The sequence below is a fragment of the Vespula pensylvanica genome, chromosome 8, assembly GCF_014466175.1.
Source record: "Vespula pensylvanica isolate Volc-1 chromosome 8, ASM1446617v1, whole genome shotgun sequence".
Taxonomy (NCBI): domain Eukaryota; kingdom Metazoa; phylum Arthropoda; class Insecta; order Hymenoptera; family Vespidae; genus Vespula; species Vespula pensylvanica.
Window position 1 is genome coordinate 3,194,207 of NC_057692.1, and position 22,500 is coordinate 3,216,706.

Sequence of the window (22,500 nt, forward strand, 5' to 3'; positions counted from 1 at the left end):
AAAAAAAAAAACAAGAGATTTACGTCTCTTATATTTTCAATTTAATTCCAATAAATTTTTATTTGTGTAAATTAATATATTATCACTGATGTTAACACAGAATAAAATGGTACATCCATATCTATATCCACGATAAATTGTATATTTTCACAAACATAATAAATTCAGTACTGTAATATCGGAATAAAGTTATAACGACAATGGTTCGTAATCCATCGCGTTTGCAGATCTCCTTTCAGTTTCTATAAAAAGAAAGAAACGAGAAAAGAAAAGAAAATTATAACGAAAGACATCGACGAAAGGACGAAAGAATCTCCAAACGTGCCTATTTTTCCCAATTTCTTTATTTCTATGTCTTGATTATTCATTTTCCAATCCATATCGATCTCAAAAGCTCGAATTAATTCGACGATCAAGAAAGGAACGAACTTTGAACATTTGATTCAAGGAAATTCTCTCTCTCTCTCTCTCTCTCTCTCTCTCTCTCTCTCTGGCATTTATCAGCTAAGAAGATATCTAATCGATCTCGACAGAATCCTGTAAACTACGTGACTATCGCGTTAATCTGCTTAATCAAATCGAGAACAATTGGTTGATGATCGAACGACGTCATATTCATACTTCGTTTCGATCATGTAAAATGTATTATTGTAATAATAGAGAAAGAAGAAAGAACAGGCACGTTAAAAATTATCTGACAGATATAATACATTCGATTTGGAAAAAGAAAAGAAATATTTTCGAACCTCTTAAATTATCTGTGCACATTTTGATCCATCCCAAAAGCTATCCGGTGCACAAGAAAAAGATTTTTTCTTCTTCGGCTCTGAAATGATACTTCCATGAGTTCCCATAAGATTATCGTTATATCCAGCAACGATATCACTTAATCCACTATTTTTCTTAATTCCACATTTGCATTGGCAATCGATGTTATCCGTATTGCTGTTCTCATTTCCTGAAGACTTTCCCGAATTTCCTTTGGACATTCGTTTCAACAAATAAACCACAAGTTCCGGTGGTTTCGCGTCATCATAAATTTTTGACTTCCAAGATACTTTAGGTATGCCTCTCAAAAATTCTAATTCTTCGGAATTATCCAATGACGAAGCCATGACGATGACTATTGATAAGATTAACGAAACGATCAATGTTGTTTTACCCATTTTGATTTAGATTTATTCGAGAATGAAAAAAAAAAGAAAACTGTTGAAATTCGAATGAAATAACGTGATAGGTCAAAGATATTTCTTTTGAACGAACGATAAGCTTGTAACTATGGTTTATGTTTTACTTATGTTAAATTTGCTCATCTAAAATAGAACAACGTCACGTCGTTCGATAGACTCTTCAAACTTATAACTAAATTCTACTGTTCGTGCGGTTTCTTTTATCCGATTGCCACTACTCTTCTTTGAAGGTTACTTTAATCAAAAATTAAATGAGATAGATAACGAATGAAAATTATTCGAAAATTATAATCGTTCGATTTATTACCAATTGGATTTCTATTAAGTTTATATCGTTAAATTTTATTATACGAAGTTTAATTACCGACATAAAAATCGAATAAAGCTAGCTATATCTTGCTATTGATTAAGTTTTTCTCTGTACGACACAATATGTACTTGGTTTAACTATAAATTTTAATCGAGGACAAACTATAACTTTCGCAGGAATACAATAACTTTCGCATAAAAAATTTCGATTCAATAGTACTCGTAAGAATTTGCCTTCTAATCTTACTGAGATAAAAAAGAAAACAAAATTTATACTTTTCCCCTTAAAAATAAAGTACTCGGAAATATAATAAAGAGAGAGAGAAGGAGAGACAAAATTAAAGTTATCCCTTTGACGCAATAAATTGATTTTTACGATCGATCTTGTATAGTTCAACAAACAACTGTACTCTGTTCCACTATACGAATAAAAAATACGATTCAACAGTATAGTTGTATTAGTATTAATCCGATAGAAGTAGTCACTTGTCTTGCACTAATTTAATTCTGTAAAAATAGTTCTGCGATAGGATGTTTTATTTATATCGCTTTATTTATACGATCTTTATAATGCAGATCTCTAAGTTGAAATATTGTTATATATAATAATTTCGTAAAAGTGATTTAATTGAGATTCGCACTGTTATTCGGGGTATATGACTGAAGAAAAAATCAAGGAAAAAAAAAATAGAAACATTATGGAAAAAGTGCATGAAGAAATAATAGGATTGATGTCTAATTACTCCAGAGTATGCTAGGTATATGTTTAAATAATTTTATTAAATGATCGCATTTTTTACCGAATAAAAAGTGGTCATCTCGAAAGCATTAAACTTAGTTAATCCGCTTAAAATTAACAGACGATTCCTTCGGTCCATAAAACTCGTATATTTATTACTAGACTCGAGAAAATTCAGAAATTATCTCCATACAAATGAAGATAAAAAGAAAAAAAGCAATATCTAAAACTAAAATAATGCTAGACCATATGTTTTTTCTCTTTTTTTCTCTCTTTTTTTATCCTAAGTTTGTCTCCTAACGTTTCATAGAGTTCATGTTTCAAATTTTTCAAGAACAAATATTCCACATCGTCTTATATTACTCTTAAAAGATAGTCCAGAGTTAATTGTTAAGTAGTCTCAATGAAATGATTATTAACGTAAGACAAAGCTACGACTCTAGAATCATTTGAAACTTGTTGCTATCGTGATTTATCGAAAGAATTGTAATACTAACGTGAATACATTAGTGTACCAGAGTGCATTTACGTGAACAATTTAAAGCTGATCACTAATCGATCGATTCGAAAGACAAGAAAAAGATTAGCTTTGAACGATTAAAAAAATGCGAAATATATATATATCTGTAAAAAAGTTAGATGACTTTTTGATATAAATAAATAATCGAACAATAGCATCACGCGACTGAATCTATATGCATTTACAAATTAAAGGAAAAACCGATGAGATATTCTTTTTATTTATTTTTCGCAAAAAAAAAAAAAGATAACAAGAATTAAAAAAAGAAAAACAGGAATATTGAATATTTACCGGATGCGAATACGAACGGATTTTTAATGCTAATACCATCGTACAAATTTTTTCATTCGATCAAAATTATTTCGAAGGAATATTTAACGAAAGAAAAAGATTCACTTTTCTTTTATTTCGATTTATTTCCATCGTATTTTTATTTGTGTATATTAATATATTATTCATGATGTTAACACAGGATAAAATGGTACATACATACATACATACATACATACATACATACATACATACACACACATATATATATATATATATATATATATATATGTTCAAATATATCTCCTCAATAAAATATTTATTTTCACAACCATGATACATTTAAAATTGTAGGATCGTAAGAAAGTTACAACGAATATGGTTTATACTCCATCACGTTTGCAGATCTCCTGTCAATTTCTATAAAATGAAAGAAAAAACAGAAAAGAAAAAAAGTAATGAAAGACATCGGCGAATGGACGAAAGAAACTCCTGACATGTCTCTCACTCTCTCTCTCTCTCTCTCTCTCTCTCTTTCTCTATTTCTATCTCTCGATTACTCGTTCTTCAATCAATATCGATCTCAGAAGCTCGGATTAATTCGACGATCAAGAAAGGAAGGAACTTTGAACATTTGATTCAAGGCAATTCTCTGTCTGGCATTTATCAGCCAAGAGGGTTTCTAATCGATCTCGACAGAATCCTGTAAACTACGTGACTATCACGTTAATCTGCTTAATCAAACTGAGAAACATCGGTTGATGATCGAACGATATCATATTCATGCTTTTTTCGATCATGTAAAATACATTATTATAATAATAGAGAAAGAAGAAAGAACAGGCACTTTAGAAATTATCTGACAGATATAATACATTCGAGATTTGAAAAAAGAAAAGAAATATTTTCGAACCTCTTAAACTATCTGTGCACATTTTGACCCATCCCAGAAGCTATCCGGTGCACAAGAAAAAGATTTTTTCTTTGTTGGCATTGAATCGATCTTTCCATGAGTCTCCATAGGACCATCATGATATCCAGAATTGTTGTTAGTGGGTCGTCCCGTTAATCCATCAGATTTCTTTTTTGTACACTTGCATTGACAATCGATATTATTCGTGTCGCTATGAACAAGCGGCTTTTTCTCATTTACTGGATTCCAATTTCCATTGGACGATTGTTTCAATAAATAAACTTCTAGGTCCGGTTGTTTTGCTTCACCCTGAATGTTTCTTAATTTGTGAATAATATTAGATATATAAGATTGATCCAGGACATTATGAGCTTTTATAAGTTTTAACTCAGGAGTATCCAACGACATAGTCATGGCGATGACTATTGATAAGATTAACGAAGCGATCAATGTTGTTTTACCCATTTTGATTTAGATTTACTCGAGAATGAAAAAAAAAAAAAAAAAAAAAAAAAAATTGTTGAAATTAATTACGTTAAATAACGTGATAGATCAAAGATATTTCTCTTGAACTAACGACAAGCTTCTAACTATGGTTTACTTATGTTAAATTTGCTCATCTAAAATAGAACAACGTCACGTTGTTCGATAGACTCTTCACACTTATAACTAAATTCTACTGTTCGTGCGGTTTCTTTTATCCGATTGCCACTACTCTTTTTTGAAGATTACTTTAATCAAAAATTAAATGGGAAAGATAACAAATGGAAATAATTAATTCGAAAATTATAACGTCAAATTTATTACCAATTCTATTAAGTTTGTATCGTTAAAGTTTATTTTGTGAGATTTAATTACTGACATAAAATTTCCAATAAAGATACCTGTATCTTGCTGCTGATTAATTTGTTCTTATCTATGCTATATAATATATATATATATATATATATATATATATATATATATATATATATATATCGGATTAATCAAGAACAAACTCGGAATACAATAATTTTACAATGAAAAAATTTCGTTTGAGTGCAAGAAAAAATAATAAGATTGATCTCTAATTGATCGTGAGTATTGGTTCGGAATGTTCACTTATCGAATATATTTAAATAATTTCACTAATTCATTTTTATCATATATATTTAAATAATCATTACCGAATAAAAAATTATTAACTCGGGAGCGTTACACTTAGTCTAATTAACATTAACGAACGATTCTTTCCATCGATAAATCTCACATATTTATTACTCGACTTAGAAAAATTCAAAAGTAATCTCTATAGAAAAAAAAAAAAAAATAAAAAAAGAAAAAGAAAAAAGATAAAAAAACATCCAATACTCAGACAATGTCAGACCACATATTATTCTTTTTCCTTTCTTCTCTTTTGTAACTACCAGGTTAATCAAACTAAGAACCGTCGATCGGATGATCGAACGATTTTTCTTACAAGTGTTTCATCGTGGTGATCATAAAAAGTGCATTCTCAGAGAAAGAAGAACAGACATGCTAGAAACTATCGGACAAGTATATATTCGATTTGAAAAAAGAACAAATAAATTGTCAATCATTTAATGGATTGCTGTTCTACATTTTCTCAGGATCTATATCTGCCCCTTAAGACATCGAAGACACCGCCTACCAATCATTTAGCGTGATATATTTGGGTCAAACAAGGAAGATGGTTCAAGATCGTACAACGTTATATTCTGCATTGGTCCATCTTCTTACTTATTTTCACAATTTCATTGACAAACCTCATTGTTATTTTTTTCGATTTGATCAAAATCGAAAATGGTTGTTTCGAAATCGAGGGTTGTTTCAACGAATTAATCTCAAGTTCCGATTGTTCAATTTCATTGTGAATACTTCTTCATTTACGAATGAGATTAAACCTTTAGAATTAATCTATATTAGGATCATATAAGGATTGAGTATCCTCGTTCTTCCAGGACATCTCGAATTTTATCTAAGAAGCAAAGACCATGACGATGACGATCGAAGTGATCGATATTGTCAGACACATTTCGATTTAGATTTAATTGAAATTTAAATGAAATAATGAGACAGGTCAAGGATTTTTCTCGTGAAAGAAATGAAAAAGCTTCAGGATTGTTTTCTTAATTATAGTTTGCCAATCGATCGTCTTTTTATCAAAATCTACTCGTCTCTAACTAACAGAGGATTAAATTTTACTGTTTTTGTTATTTGTTTTTATCACTCTCTTCCACTTGGAAAGTTACTTTAATCGAATTCCAGGGATAAGGTTAAAAGGAAATAATTAATTAAAATATCATAACGTACGATTTATTACCGATCAGATATCGATAATCGTTAAAGTTTATTATGAGAGATTTAATTACTGACATAGAAATTCATATAAAGGTAAGTATATCTTGCTCCTGATCAATTTTTTTTTTTTTTTTTTTTTTTTATCGAGACAATATGTACCGTGTAAAATGATAAACTGTAGATCGGAACAAACTCGAGATATAATTAATTTTTGGATCAACGATTTCGATCGAACGAGGTCATACGTATGTACTTTCTCTTAGATCTTTTTAGCTTAAAAAAAAAAAAGAAAAGAAAAAAGAAAAAAGATTTTTAGGCTGGTTCCCTGATGAAATAAAAATGAAATACTTTCAAAAATAAAAAAGAGGAAGGGAAATAAGCTTATTCCTTTGACGGGGTTAAAACTCATAGGAAACTTTGAAGTATGCCACCCGAGTTATCGAAGGAAATATCTACTTATAATGGCTGCCATATATTTACGTACTTATTTGAAGTAAATAAAATGAAATAGATATTATTTGCAGTGTATTTATATTTTAAACAAGTATTAAAAACATTCGAATATATATTTTAACAAGTTTACGACATATATAACGAAATAACAAAACAGTTCTAATCTCCAAAAAGTCCTTTTGCAATTTGTTCCGATGTATGTATATTCTACAAGTTGGTGCATTTTAATTTAGGGTAACATATGGTTTTCTATATCTCATTGGAATAGCCACTTTAAAATAGATATTCTCTTTTTAATCTTCTAACAGTGCTGTTAGTATAAACTACACGTAAATATACAAATGAAATCTCTTTGATTAATTAAGAATAAAGTATATTAATACTTAAATTCCTCTCTCCTGAACGCGAATTATTACGTACATCGAAATACTCATGAAAATAATTAAATGTTAAAATAATTCGTAGAGCGATGAAAGTTTTTGATAAAAATAAATAATTCTCTAGGGCAGCGATTCTTAAACTTTATCTATTCGAGGACACGTTTGGTATGGCGTGTAACTTATTAAATCCCTAACCATTAACTTTACATTTATGTTTAATAGAATGTAAGAACGTTTCCAAAATTTTGATGACTTCCTTTAGCAAGTTAGTAACAAACAAACAAACCAAAAAAAAAAAAAAAAAGAGCAAAAGATCATATACATTTTATGATTCAAACTCTAAACGAAACTTCTCGTTTAATTTAGTTCTTCGGGGGAAAGTCCTCAAGAGGACTTATCGATCGTTTCCACCAAAGAATTTGTATTAACCCTGTAAATCAAGACAACTTTACGTGACTAGGGGACAAAAAAAAAATTCCCTCAAAAAAAAATATTCAAATCATCCATCCCTCTGTCGACCGTGTAATCCTCGTGTTTAGAAACTATAATACTTTATAATGAAAGATTAATTTATATTGCATGATTTTTTCATTATATCTTTCTATAATGAAATTAAATAACGAATCAAAAGTTTGGTATGAAAATATCACTTGAGTATCATTCGTCCAAGGATCCACGTTTTTGAGATCTACGATCTAAGGTGTTAAAAAATATTAAATTTCTAATAAACATCGTCAGTGATAATATTTCTTACATATGTTGTTGCATCTTTAACGTTACAGTTTAAAACACGTGAACCAAACGGATTGATCCTTTATAATGCTGGAAGAGAACGTGATTTCATAGCCGTTGAGCTGGTGAATGAGCATATTCATTACGTCTTTGATTTGGGAGATGGCCCTGTAAGAATCAAGGACAATTCGAAAAGCAGATTGAACGATGGCAAATGGCATGCCGTTAGCATTGCAAGACCTGCTCCAAAAAGACACACCTTGGCTGTAGACGATCACGTTACTGCTGTTAATAGTCAAGGTAGCAACGAGAATCTCGACCTTGATGGAATATTATATATAGGTGAGTCTCACTTTATCGAAAAACAAATAATTATGATGGAATAATTTTACAAAATAATTCATAGTTAAATCAATGTCTCTTCATATATCACTAAAAAAGAAAGAATTCGAAGAATTTCGATTTATATATCTATCATATTTTATTAATTATATTAAAAACGTATGTGTGTGAAATTATGTTTTCTTTAAATCATACTAAATATTCCATCGCTTTATGAATATTGGAATATAAAAATGAAAAAGAAAATTATCAACTCGATAAGTATTAAATTGGACTATTGTTTTTCTTTTTCTAATCTTTTATTTTACATAAGTTTTTTTATTTTCACATAAATTTCGAGCATATATCACAATAATCCGTCAAAAGGAACGGGATAATTAATACTCTCTTCTGTTAGAGTTGCAATTTAAAATTTGAAAGTAATTAAAAAATTTTACATTTCAATACATTCATCTCTCTATATTTGATATTAATTAACATTATTCCGTCATTACAATGCATACTAATAATGTAATCCGGCTCATTGCAAAGGAATAAAAAGTCAAAGGAGATAGAACGATGAGTGTTGAGAGCTACATTGTCGACCGTAAATGATGAATCTCTTTGAATTTTACGAAGGATTTAATTGCAACGTGACGTAAGAGAAAAGGACGATATGCAAATTGAAATAAAAGAAAAAAAAGAAAAGGAAAAAAAAAAGCGAATAAGATGGTTAAGGGAGTTAGTTGTTCGTGATTCGTATATTTCTACTTCAACCATTCACTCTATGCATTCTCATTTGAAAACGTGAGAGATATTGCGTTCATATGAAAATGATGAAAACAAAAAAAAAATATATATATATATAATATAATCTCTTATTGCATCTCCATTCAATAAAATATTATTTGATCTTTTTTATATTTTCTTTTTTAATATCGCTTTGTACGCCACAAAAACAATTGATTTTTTTGACATAGTAATATCATAATAGCTACTGTATGACGTATGTATGTATGTATGTATATATGTATATATATGTATATATATATATATATGTACGTGTATGTTAACAGAAGTCGTTAATTAAAATTACATTTTATTCGTTGTATAGTAGTACTACTAACGACGATTATGGAATAACTTTTTAACAAAAAAACATTGAACCTCACGTAGATTCATATACGTCACGAAATAAAACAAGCAAGTAAAAAATAGACGATTTCTAAATTCTTTTACGTATATGTATGTATATAAGTCTATACATCTGTATTGAATATATTTATAGAATCTATTTATATTTTCCCACCATTCAAGAGAAATATTTAAACAAAAAAAGGAGAAAAAAAAAAAGAAGGAAATAAAAAAGAGCAAGAAAAACAGAGAGAGAAAACAAATCGACGTTTTCCTTTCGGAGAAACAATGGAATATGAGTTTTAAGTTCATACGGAAAATAAAAAATGAAAAATAAATATAAAGAGAACAAAGGGGGAAAAAAGAACAATAACAAAATAACAAAAGCGTACGCTTCGAAGATGATAACGATAAATTAATCAAATTAAATCAAATCAATTAATGGATATGCATACGAACAGATTTTTAATGCTAATATTTTCATACTTCTTTCCCTATTGATCGTTAATTGATTTCTAATGAACGTTCAACAAAAATATTTATTTCTTATCTATTCAATTTGCTTTATTTTATATTTTTTACTTGATATTTATTAATGTATTATTAATGATAATAACACAGGACAAAATAATATATTATACATATATACATACATACCTATATATATATATATATATATATATATATATAGCTTTTTGGTACATTGTTTATTTTAAATTAATAAATACATCGTACATTGATAATCGTAATTATCCAAAAAAAAAAAGTTATAACGAAGATATCACAAATTCGTTCATATATAATAAAAAAAAAAAAAAAAAAAAAAACGAACCAAAAGAAAAAAATATAAAAGAATCCAATTAATATCGATCTTGAAAATTCAAATTAACAACGATGGAAAATCAAGAAAGAAAAAAACTTTGAATTTAACCAAATCCTCTCGGAATTATCGTTTATCAGTCAAAGGGTCTCTAATCGTTCACGATAGAATCCTATAAACTACGTGACTAACACATTAATCTGCGTAATCGAATTAAGATCCGTCGATCCATGTTCGAACGATTTCTTGTACATGTTTCGTTTTGACCATACAAATTGAGTATTCTTCAGAATAAAAGAAAAAAAAGGACAGATCGATTTTATATGGAATCAAACGATGGATATAATTCATTCAATAATCATAACGTTTTACTATTATATATTTGATATCTGATATATATGGTAATAATTAAAATTTATTAGAAAAGTTCATTAGAAAAATCCAATAAAGATGTATCTCATTATTGATTAATTAGTTCTCATTTATAACAGAGACAATTTGTGTAAAACGACAGATCGTAGATCAAAACGAATTCATAATAATTTTCATTATAAAAAGATTTCGATTTTACGAGTTCAAACGTACTTGCCTTTTATTAATCTTCTTTATGTAATCTTCTTTATGTAAGAAAAAAAAAAAAAAGAAAGAAAGAAAGAAAGAAGAAAAGAAAAGAGAGAAAAGCAAATGTCAAGTCGTTCCCCTTACAAATTAAATACTTGTAAAAATAAAAAAGAGAGAAAAACGTAGAGGATGATAGAGAGAAAGAGAGAAAGAAAAAGAGAGATAAGCTTATTCCTTTGACGGGTTAAAACGCCTTCGAAACGACGGTCGATCCTTTGAAGCATGCTCCATGAGTTATCGAAGAAAGAAGTACTTACGTGAATACACAAGAGTGAACGTGAACACACTAGAACTCGTCACTAACGATCGATTTGAAAGAAAATAGAAAGAGCAGGTTTGGTCGACTAAAAGAAATAGAATACACACACACACACACACACACACACACATAGTAGGGATATTTTTGTATGCACCACGATGCACAACAAGGATGCCTTAATTCGTCTTTCTTCTCGCGTCGTGATGCCATTATAACGTTTGTGTGTGTGTGTGTATTCATTCACGTTCCTTCCTTTTAATATATTTTCCTATTTACTTCTAACTCATTCATTTCCTTTAAAAACAAAAAAAAAAGAAGAAAATAAAAAACAATCTACACGTCAAAGACGACAACGATAAATTGCATCAATCAGTTTAATGGATATGCATTGCAAAACGAATTGTTAATACTTATAATTTCATACGTATTTTTCCATTGAGATCACTTTGAAAGAACAATGAATACAAAAAAATTATGTTTATCGTTCGACTTATTTTCTAGTATATTTCTATTGATATATATTTATATATTAATTATTAATATTGGTAGCATAGAAAAATATAATATATATCCACATGTACAAGCTCTTGGTAGAGTGTTCATTTTTTTCTTTTTAATCAACAAACATCATATATTTACAATAGTAATATCTAGAAAAAATATAATACTTGTATAATATTCTTTTATAATATAAAAACGATGATTCAAACTCATCCACGTTTACCGATCTTTTTAAGTTTCTACAAAGTGAAAGAAGAAACAAAATATGAAATAACTTTCTTATATGTCTATTTCTCTCTCTCTCTCTCTCTCTCTCTCTCTCTCTCTCTCTCTCTCTCTCTCTTTTTCTTTCTCAGTCATTCGTTCTCTAATCGATATCAGTCCCAGTAGCTCGAAATAACGATCGATGATCTTAAGCAATAAACGAATTTTGGAGATTTGATTTGCCTAAACTCCCTCTCTCTCTCTCTAGCGTTTATCAGCCAAAGGGTTTCTAATCGGTTTTAACAGAATCCTGTAAACTACGTGTCTAGCAAGTTAATCCACCTAATCGAATTAAGAATCGTCAATCCACGATCGAAAGATTTCATTAGTAAATGTTACCATTTCATCATACAAAGTGTATTAGATAAAGTAGAAAAGGCATGCTAGGAATAACAATCAAACACATATATTTGATTTGAAAAAAAAAAAAGAAAAAAAGATTGCCAATCTCTTAGAATATGATTTTTTCTTCATAAACTCTTATTATTCATTTTCTATATCTTTTTGGACAATCTTTTACAAACGATTATTTAAATTCGATATATCGCAGGATATTATTCGGTTTATTCTTTTTATTGTTTCCACATTTGCATTGGCAGATTGACTCGTCATCAGTTTTAACAATCGATTTGTTCAACTCAAGTTTCGGTTGTCTCGATTGATTCAACTCAAGTTTCGATTGTCTCGATTGAATCAACTCAAGTTTCGGTTATCTCGATTAATTCTGAATGCTCTTCAATTTACCTATGAGATCAGACCGACTCGATGGATCGACGTCAACTTTATGTAATAATTGCAAATTCTCCTTCTTCAACACCTTGAAATTAATCTTAGAATTAACCGACGATGCTATGATGATTCTTATCGATAAAAATAATACACTGCTTAACTCGTTAATTGTTTCATCCATTTTTATTCAGTTTTACTCGACGATTAAAAAAAAAAAAAAAGAGAGAAGGAATTATTAAAATTCAAATGGAACGATAAAAATGAGTTAAAGATGTTTTCTTGAAAAAAAAAGATACAAAAATCTTGGAAATATCTTCTTAATTATAATTAACGAATCGATTACCTTTCAAACAATTTGTTCGACTCGAATAAGAGAACTAAATTCTATTGCTAAATGCGACTGTCTTCATCTTTGATAATCCATTCCTATCATTCGATAATTATTTCAATCAAATTGCCAAGACAAGGTCGAGAATATCGTGAGTGGAAATAATTAGTTCGAAATCGTATATAATCGTAAATAATCGACTTATCATCGATCGTGATATCGCTAATCTTTAAATTTTATTATTATACGAGATGTAATTACTCACGCAAAAGTTCCCGATTGATTTATTTTCGTCAATGCGACACAAATATAACGATAAACTTTAGGCTAGTATTCAGACTCGAAATGAAATCATTTTCATTAGAAATATTTCATTCGAACGAGATCGAACGTACTTATTTTTTAAGATTTTAAAATAAAAAAAAACAAAAAATGGATTTCATCCCGTTAAGAAATAAAATATTTCAGATTGAAAATATCAAATGAAGTTTCTTATCGATAACGAATATATTTCCTTGCTTTCAGGTGGAGTAGAAAAATCTCAATACAGTCAACTACCAAAGCAAATACTGAGTCGGCATGGATTCGAGGGTTGTCTTGCGTCATTGGATCTTAGCGGTGAAAGTACCGATTTACTCTCGGATGCAGTTGTCCCGAGTTCTCTCGTCGAGCCCGGATGTGACGTATACGCGAATCTTCACGCTGGAAAAAAATGTACTCACGATGTATGCGCGAATCATGGTACATGTTTACAACAATGGAACAGTTACACCTGCGACTGCGACATGACCAGCTTTTCAGGACCTACTTGTAGCGAAGGTAACAAGAAAAAAATGGATGAAAAAAATTAAAAAAAAAAAAAAAAAAGAGAGAGAGAGAGAAAATTTTCTTGTTATTGCTGTTGTTGTTGTTGTCTTCTTTTTTTTTTGTGAATTCCATTTTACAAATATTTTCGTTTAAATCATCGAAGCTTAGTTTCGAGAGTATTGATCGTATTGGAAGACCGACTGACGATACGTTATCTTTGCAGAGGCTGTGGCATATGAATTTGGTGCAGGAAGAGGAATCATCACATATACGTTTCCATCGGATCGAAGACCGGAAATGAAACGAGACACCGTCGCCTTGGGATTCGTTACGGGAATGAACGACGCGGTGCTACTTAGAATAGAATCAGCCTCTAGCAACGATTACTTAGAAATTGAGATTGTTAGTACCTCGTCGATAAGAAAGATTTCTACTTCGTAATACCCTCGTTTGATCCTTTCTCTCTTTTACTATCACCCAATTGGATAGAAATTCAAATCGTAATTATTCGATTGATTTTTGAATCTTAACGATATTTAATATCATAAATTTATAAAGTAAATTTGTAAAGAAGAAAAAGAAAAACAAAAAATATCGCATTTTTTATTTACATTGGTGGAATATTAAATTTCAAGATTACTAATACGAATGTTCGCAAAAATTTTTGGATTGCTATCTTTTATATACATATACATACATATATATATATATATATATATATATATATAATATATGCAATGTATATAATATATAATATGTACAGTATATATGCGCATGTACATTATACTTTCTTTTGACAACTTTTAACAACAAAACTCATCGTTTATTTATCTCGTAGGTCGAAGGAAACATTTTTGCGGTATACAACATGGGAACGAACGATCATCCAGTCGGAGAAGTAGGTGTCAAAGTAAACGACAATCAATATCACGTCGTTAGATTCACGAGAAGTGGAGCGAACAGCACGTTACAAGTCGACGATTACAATCTTCAATCGAATCATCCGTCCGGTGAGTGTCACTTGTCTACGCTACACACGTCATTTTCACGAAGTTACCGAAGAAACACCACGTAACAATTTGAAATCGAAATAAAGACGATAAAGATTAAACAGGTACGATAAATCACCGGTTATTTTCGTCTATGAATCGAATCAAAGAAACAGAAAGAGAATGGGACAGATAAAAAGAGTTCACAAGAAGTACGAATAACATTTCGTCGAATAATAACGAACGTTAATATCAAAAAATAAATTTACTAGAAGAAAGACAAAGAGAGAGAGAGAGAGAGAGAGAGAGATGTGTTCGATGCAAGCGAGAAGAGCAGACTACCTTGGAAAGGGCCCTGAACGCCCTTTTATAAGCTTTCTACGGTCGAGTGATCCTTGAACCGTGTGAAACGACCGCCATTGGTCGTCTAGAATAACACTACGACATTCCCAGGTCAAAAAGAGAGATAGAAAAAAAGAAAGAGAAAGAGAGAGAGAGAGAGAAAGGTTCCTTCTAGTACGTATCATAACAATGGTGGAAGGTCCCAAAAAATTTTCTACCTCTAAGTCCTTTCTAATAGCCTGGCTTCTTGAAGAAACCTAATTGATATTCTTCTAATTTTTGTCTTCATACTTAATATCACAAAAATTAATACTTAGTATTTCAAAAGTTAGTAATAATGAAAATTCTTTTTACATCTCTACCTCTAACACAACGTTCTATAATCCTGTCTCTCGAAAACGAAATAATTACTTTAATTATGTTTTTTTTTTTTTATGATTTTTTTATGATATATATATATATATATATATATATATATATATATATATAGAAGGAAAGAAAAAGAATTATCCATACATGAGATATTCAATAATTGACATAATTATGGTGTTCCCTTGTTAAAGGGAAAGTATACCAATGAACGAACGATGCAAAACTCAGGTCGAAGACATTCCAAGGAGAAAATACTTTCGCGTCTTATAGCTTCCTGATGTGTTTCACCATAGAAGTGAAAGGGTTTGAAATTTCGTTCCTTCTAAGGTCACGTAGTAAAAGACGTTTCGTTCATTTTACAACTAGCTACGATTTTCTAAGTTCCTATTACCATCGAAGACACTAATCCGCGTCATTAGCTTCGGTCATTGTCACGACAATGGGAACTCGATCAAGCATGAACAATGGCGAACCATCGAAAGGAAATGAATAAATCAAGAGGAGGCATGGACGTTCTCTACTCCTTTCCTCTTTGTGACGATACAAAAGGTATGAGAAGGAATTCCATGGGAATTCTACCCAACGTATAACTTCCTATGCTTACATGAAACCTTGATAAATTATTCTCGAGCCTATGGTGTTTCTCGACCATTCCCATATATGGAAGAAAATAATCGCTCATAGAATACGAACCGAGTGCTTAAACGATTCGGTTGAAATGTGTGAAAAAAGAAAAAAAAGAGAAAGAGAGAGAGAGAGAGAGAGAGAGAGAAAAAAAGAAAGAAAAGAAAATAATGGTAAAAAGAACAGGGGAAAAAAATTGAATAAAAAAAAAAATTAAACAAATAAAAGTACTCGTGGGATAATGATCGTTTCGTTAATCCCTTACTAAAACGTACGCGTTAAATTATTTTCTCTGGTCGTTAAATTTATCGCGTTCGCTGTTCCGACACGATTTTTATTGCCAGCTAGCGTTCCATCAGTCTCTCGAGTAACGCTTGTCATAACGAAGAGAGAGAGAGAGAGAGAGAGAGAGAGAGAGAGAGAGAGAGAGAGAGAGAGAGAGAGAGAGAGAGAAAGAGAGAGATATATAAATACACAGGTACTACACGCTTCGAATTAGTTCGATCCAAGTTAATTTAACAATTTAATAAAAAAGCGATTTAATTGATTTCGTACGCGCCAGGCCGTTGGTCCAATCATTCGATCACCATCGATAAAAACTATACGTTGGTATACGTAACTGTGAATATGTAGTACATCGTACAAACTCGCAAAGTCAAACTGTTTCAATGTAAATTACATTCTCCTTTGATTATACGTATATGTATAGATACACACACATATATATATATGTGTGTGTATGTGTATACACACATACAATATGTATATACATATGTATGCATATATTATAGATACGAAAATGTGATGAACCATGGAAAGTGAAATAATTGATTGACCTTCGATCGATTTTAATTATCAAATTCTTCCATCAACTCGAATGAGATATAATATATACTAAAATGCATAGCGCAATATGAATCACATAGATTACATTACATACGCGTATTAGAGACATAGATATACATATGTATCCATATATTTACATTTCTATATCATCTGCATATAGAGACAGAGATCATATCCTCTGGCATATAGGTATATCTATATTTGCGTTACATTAATAATCAAAATATCTATTTGATATAGTCTCAGTTTCAAATTGAACTATCATCCAATAATATTTCCTTCTGTCGTTAGAAAAACGATCGATTATATTCTAAAGAGAATACATAGTAATATTGAAAAAAAAATATATATATACATATATATAATCGTTTGTATAATCATCAGAATATGATAAAAAATCGTTTGATTAAAGACGTGATATTAAAAATCGACTGATTATACAAAAAAAAAAACCACAAAGTCATACAACCCATAGAATAAATAATTATTTAACAATAATCTAAAATCCATTAAATACATCATGATCTGGATAAAAAAAAAAATGACTTTCGTATTTTTAACGCGCAAGCCAGACAATGAGTTTTTTACATTTACATTTTCTTTTTTCAATAATCTCTGTAGATGTTGTTTAATCGGCATCTACATTGATCATACTTTAATAGCTTTACGTTAAATCTATAGATAACAAACTGCACTTCTTTATCACCATGTATAGAAACTGATCTATATAGTTACATCGACTATAGAGCATCGATTATAAAGAAAATCATTTTGAAAGGAGAAAGGTATTTCTCGACAGGCATGAATACCGAATATTAATTCACTGAGAGATCGCCGATAAAGCAATAAAACTTTCGTTTCCGCACAAGCAAGTAGAGAAGTTATTTTCCCCTTAAACGAAAAGTCTTTCGCGAAAGGCTACCCTCACCCAAAGAAAATTATCATCGTTTCAGCAATAAACTTACTCGTTGCTAGACTTTCCCGATAATTAGTCACAACGAAAGTAGAACGGGCTTCGTCGTTCTTCCCGTTTAATTATCGTTCCTCGCTATACTTTAATTTATTTTCTGCAATTTATCATGATCCTCAGTGTGAAAATAGATTCCGCATTAGGGTAACCCATCACGTGACGCCCCGATAATTTTATCAAAACGTCACTCGACTCGAAAAATTATTATCGACATTTACGTACATCTAAATAGATGGATAGATACTTATCCTAAATTATTATTTATATATATATATATATATATATATATATATATATATATATGTATATATGTATATATGTATATATATTTTCTATTGTAAAAAAGATACATGAATCGTCAAAGTATCTCTCTCTTCTTTTTCAATATTAACATTAACAAATTATAACATAAATGATAAGATAAGATGATTACAAAATTCACTTCTACCTTTTTTACAGTAGTATACTTTATATTATAACTCGACATCGTTATAAGGACAAGTAGCAGGATGGAAGCTACTTTAAAAAGCTGCTACAATTTAATGCAATAATTCAAAGAGCTAGCGTCGCTATTCAAAAGATAAAATCGCGTTAAGATCTTTTCTCCTCTTTCTTTGCATTTCTCTTCTCTCTCTCTCTCTCTCTCTCTCTCTCTCTCTCTCTCTCTCTTCTTTTTTTTTTATTTTTAATCTAAATCCTTAATATAATAAATTTGAAAAATATTTTTTTCGACGCTTCATCGAAGATCGAGTGAAGGACGAAAAAAAAAAAAGAAAAAAGAAAATAAATATCTCAGCTTCATAATTCAAAGTCCTTGAACTGAAGAGAGAAAGAGAAAGTGACAGAGAGAGAAAGAGAGAGAGAGAAAGAGAAAGAGAGAGAGAGGGCAGAGGGTGAATCCGATTTGATTTAATTAGAATAAATTTGCCTGCATAAAAAGTAAGATGACGGGGATATGCTCCACGCTAGGTATATCAGCCTGGTAGCTAAATTTAACGAATTATGCGTAGCTCATCGTAATCGGGATTTAAAAGGGATATCTCCCTTCCCCGTCGTCCTCTCATAAAAACGAAAACGGGGTAGGATCGATGCACCTCGAATAAAAATGGCGGCTTAGCTCTCAGTGAAATAGACGAACGAGACTAACAACGAACGGATCCATCCACCATGATGAGAGGCGTGGCATTTTATGGGCTAACCCCGCATACAATTATTTCGTGGGTCCATCATGGGGAGTCGAAAAGAATCGACTGATGCAAGAGAGTCCTGGTGCTCCTTCTTTTCTCATGTTTCCCTTATCCCTAAGTGGTACGACATCCGACTTTGGTCCCTTAACCCTATCGTCTCGTTGCACTAATTAACACCTTTAATGAAATAATTGCTTTTTGCCAATCGAATCGCTCGACCAATCGTGACCGTCTCTCTTCCTTTTTTATTTCTCTCTTTCTTTCTTTCTTTCTTTGTTTGTTTTTTCTCTCTCTCTCTCTTTTTCTTTCTCTCTCTTTATCTTTCTATGGTGTCAGACAGAAGGGATAAATACCATCGTGGCTTATCCCACCACCATAGTGATGGTACCTCTTCACCTTATATTCCCTGGATATACTAAGCCACAAGGCTTTTGTTCGTTTCCTGACCTTGTTCGTCATTCGACTCAAGGCTAAAGGCACGATACGTAGTTAATAAATTATTTGATATTTTTTCTCGTGTCACGTATTTATAGACGCTATTATATTATATATACGTATAGGAATATGCGTGTACGCTTGTATAGTTTATCGACTTTGTTGATAACCTTCATCGATAGGTATACAAATAATTTTCTCTCTCTCTCTCTCTCTCTCTCTCTCTCTCTCTCTCTCTCTTTCTCTCTTTGTTTTCTTCGCTCAAATATCAATCAACGATTTATTGTACTTTGATTTTCACTTGGAAAGGAGTTTCTAAATAATATTGTAAACGTAGTAACAAAGAGAAACATCCAAGAGATCGTCTAATATTCTTAAATGAAAAGGTCTCGTTGTTAGTGGTATAACATTTTCAATAGATTTTGGCTAAACCTTTCCTACCTCTAAAACCACAAGTAGAAATCCTTCGAATCTTTTGACGAAAACAGTTCAATATTCAGTTTACAGCTCAATCGTATCCAAAGCCTGAAAGGCTTTGTCGCGTGACGGTGCTTTGAGCTAAACGCGCGGTAAGGTCAAACAACCACACTCGAGGGGGACCGTCGTCGTTATCGTCGTCGTTGTCGTCGTCGGCGTCCCTTTCTACTTCCAATTTGATGCCTTTTAAATTCTACCCCTTACTCCTCCTCTCGATCAAACCAGTAAATGCTCTGTCGTACGACAACTTTCTCGCTGACCTTGCTCTCCTGATATGTTTCTAGATCACTTCAAACCCTTTGGGACCTAAACCCTTTATACTTTACCAATCAGACACCTTGTTCGTGGTCTCTTTGTTAATCTAAATCTAAATCAAACCAAACGAAATAAACCATTTGAAATCATAACCGCGAGCCTCGAAATAGAAAGGAAATTATATTTTTTAAAACCTTACAAAAAGGGCCTGAATAATATGTATGCGTGTATGTATATTCTATATACGTTTCTTTCTGCTTATATGTGTGTATATATATATATATATATACGTACGTGTGCACTTACTTTTCTGTAAGATTTCTTCAACGATGTTCAAGTTCACTTATAGGGTAACGCCCTTCGTGCAAGATTTATCCTCTCCCCGATCCTACTCCCTTGTTCCTTAGAAATTCGAGGAAGCTTAGAAACTCAGACCCTTTTCTCGTATCGATACAGGAAACTTCAAGTACGTAGTACTATATACGTGTATACATAGAATCCACTATCTCGAAACTCACCCTTCTTCCTCCCCTTTACTTCCATCTCGCACACATCGCGTGCTCGATTCACTTTCAACCTAGGAAGTCATCCTCTTCGCTTATTCTGTTTCTCTGCTTCATATGTGGAGGGCTGCATGTCCCTAAGCCACATATTCTCTCTCACGCATGTGACACACGAGTGTCCTTAAAGCAAAAGTGATACGTGATAACGAACTCGCGAATATTCTCACCGACCTATGCCGTACCTATATTTCTAAAGTTACTGACTCGGTATTTACGATAGACTACGAATATGTATCTAGAGGGGAAAAAAAAAGAAACAAAAAAAAAAAAAAAAATGTCTTCGACCATCTAATGTCATCTAATTTGATCTAATTCCTTTGAATAATATAAATCGACTCGTTTTAATATCCATACCTTATATATTATTTCTTATTAGTTTGAGTTTGCTTTATATCCGACTTGAATTATAAAATTATAAAAGAGTATTTATACATAAATATGTTGTATATAATGTGCGATATACCGAGATACGTATATACAACAAAAATCAATAGAACAACCCCGTTTAGAATAACGAAAGGGTGAGACTAGAAAGAAGAGTGTGGGCAGAGACTGAAAACCTTCTTATTGCGGATGCGGCTCTGGTGGAAAAGGTCACGTCGTAGGCCTTTTTTCTATCGATCGAGTTTAAAAGCCCGACCGAGCCGTACCTTGGCTTTCGTAGAAAAGGGCGTAACCCTGTTTGTCACGTCGACCTCTTATTCTCCTGTTTTCCTAATAGTAAAATAGTTCAAACGACACGTGGTCGTGGTCTTACTCTATCGCATACGATCGTTTTAAAAAGTTTTCACTCGTGAAAGCACTTTCGAACGCAATTCATCGTCGGACATTGTTTCCTTTTCTTTTTTTTTTTTTTTTTTTTTTTTTTTTTTTTTTTTTTTTTTTTTTTTTTGTTTTTGAATAAAACATCGAAACGTCTAGTCTCTCAAAGTTCGTAGAAAATAAAAATAAATAAAATTTCTACGAAAAAACATCTTTGTTTTTTTTTTTTTTTCTTTTAAATTTCTTTTAAATAACTTTTCCATCTCGTCGACCGAGTACTCTCTCGTTAATTTCTTTTTCAGCACGAGCGTATAACTTTGAATGTGTTCTTTGTGAAAAAAAAAAAAAAATGTATTTTGTATTATAACGTTCTTCTAATTAATGAAATAATTTATTAAATCAGTATACCTTTGGAACCAGATGACAGATGCAGGCAAATCCTTTTGTTAAAATCAATTTCAATGTTTTTCCTTTCTTCTTCGTTATTTTTTGCTTTGTTTTTATAAATATAAAGTAAAATCAAATGAGATGTATAATATTTGGACCCATTTAATGATTTCCGTTGTTTCTTCTTAATTACTTAATTTTATTTCCACTGAGCTATTTCGTAAATTCCTTCGTTTCAATTTAATTTATTTTATAATTACGTTTCGTGTCACGTCAAACATGCTTTGAAGCAAACGTACTTCATTATTATAATTACTGTTATGAAATCATTTGTAAAATTAATATCTTTTTGATCTCCCTCGAATACTAACAGAAGCTTACCCAGGCCCAAATTTGGTTTATTTAAATTTCATAATTTCTTGAATAATTTTCTAATATATATGATAACGTAAAATCGAATGTGAGATATGTATTATCTCTATTTAACTATTTACATTATTATCTAAACAAATTAATTATATATCTATCGATCTCTTTCGTAATATTCCTTCGTTAAAATTTAATTTATTTTTGCATTAAACGTACTTTGTGACACATAGATACTTTATATCTCGTAACGTCCTATAATTAATTTTACAATATCTTCAATGAAAATAAAAAATACAATACAAAGCAAAGCAAAGATACTTTTATTAGAATC

At 30.9% G+C, this 22,500-nt stretch overlaps 2 protein-coding genes across 12 annotated transcripts in view; one reads left to right on the forward strand and one right to left on the reverse strand.

The window, feature by feature from the left end:
- Nucleotides 1-22,500, forward strand: part of LOC122631075 (neurexin-1) — a 289,963-nt gene that overhangs the window by 238,223 nt on the left and 29,240 nt on the right. For all 11 annotated transcript variants that reach the window (XM_043816311.1, XM_043816303.1, XM_043816302.1 and 8 more), the window contains 4 exons: nt 7,858-8,149; nt 13,310-13,603; nt 13,815-13,993; nt 14,430-14,601. In XM_043816311.1, the coding sequence (XP_043672246.1) occupies nt 7,858-8,149; nt 13,310-13,603; nt 13,815-13,993; nt 14,430-14,601 (937 nt within the window). The remainder of the gene's footprint in view (nt 1-7,857; nt 8,150-13,309; nt 13,604-13,814; nt 13,994-14,429; nt 14,602-22,500) is intronic.
- On the reverse strand, nt 3,343-4,439 carry LOC122631079. The gene is made up of 2 exons (XM_043816318.1): nt 3,942-4,439; nt 3,343-3,448 (listed from the first exon to the last, which is right to left on the reverse strand). The coding sequence occupies exon 1, from the start codon at nt 4,404-4,406 to the stop codon at nt 3,945-3,947; it is 462 nt and encodes a 153-aa protein (XP_043672253.1). The 5' UTR covers nt 4,407-4,439; the 3' UTR covers nt 3,343-3,448; nt 3,942-3,944.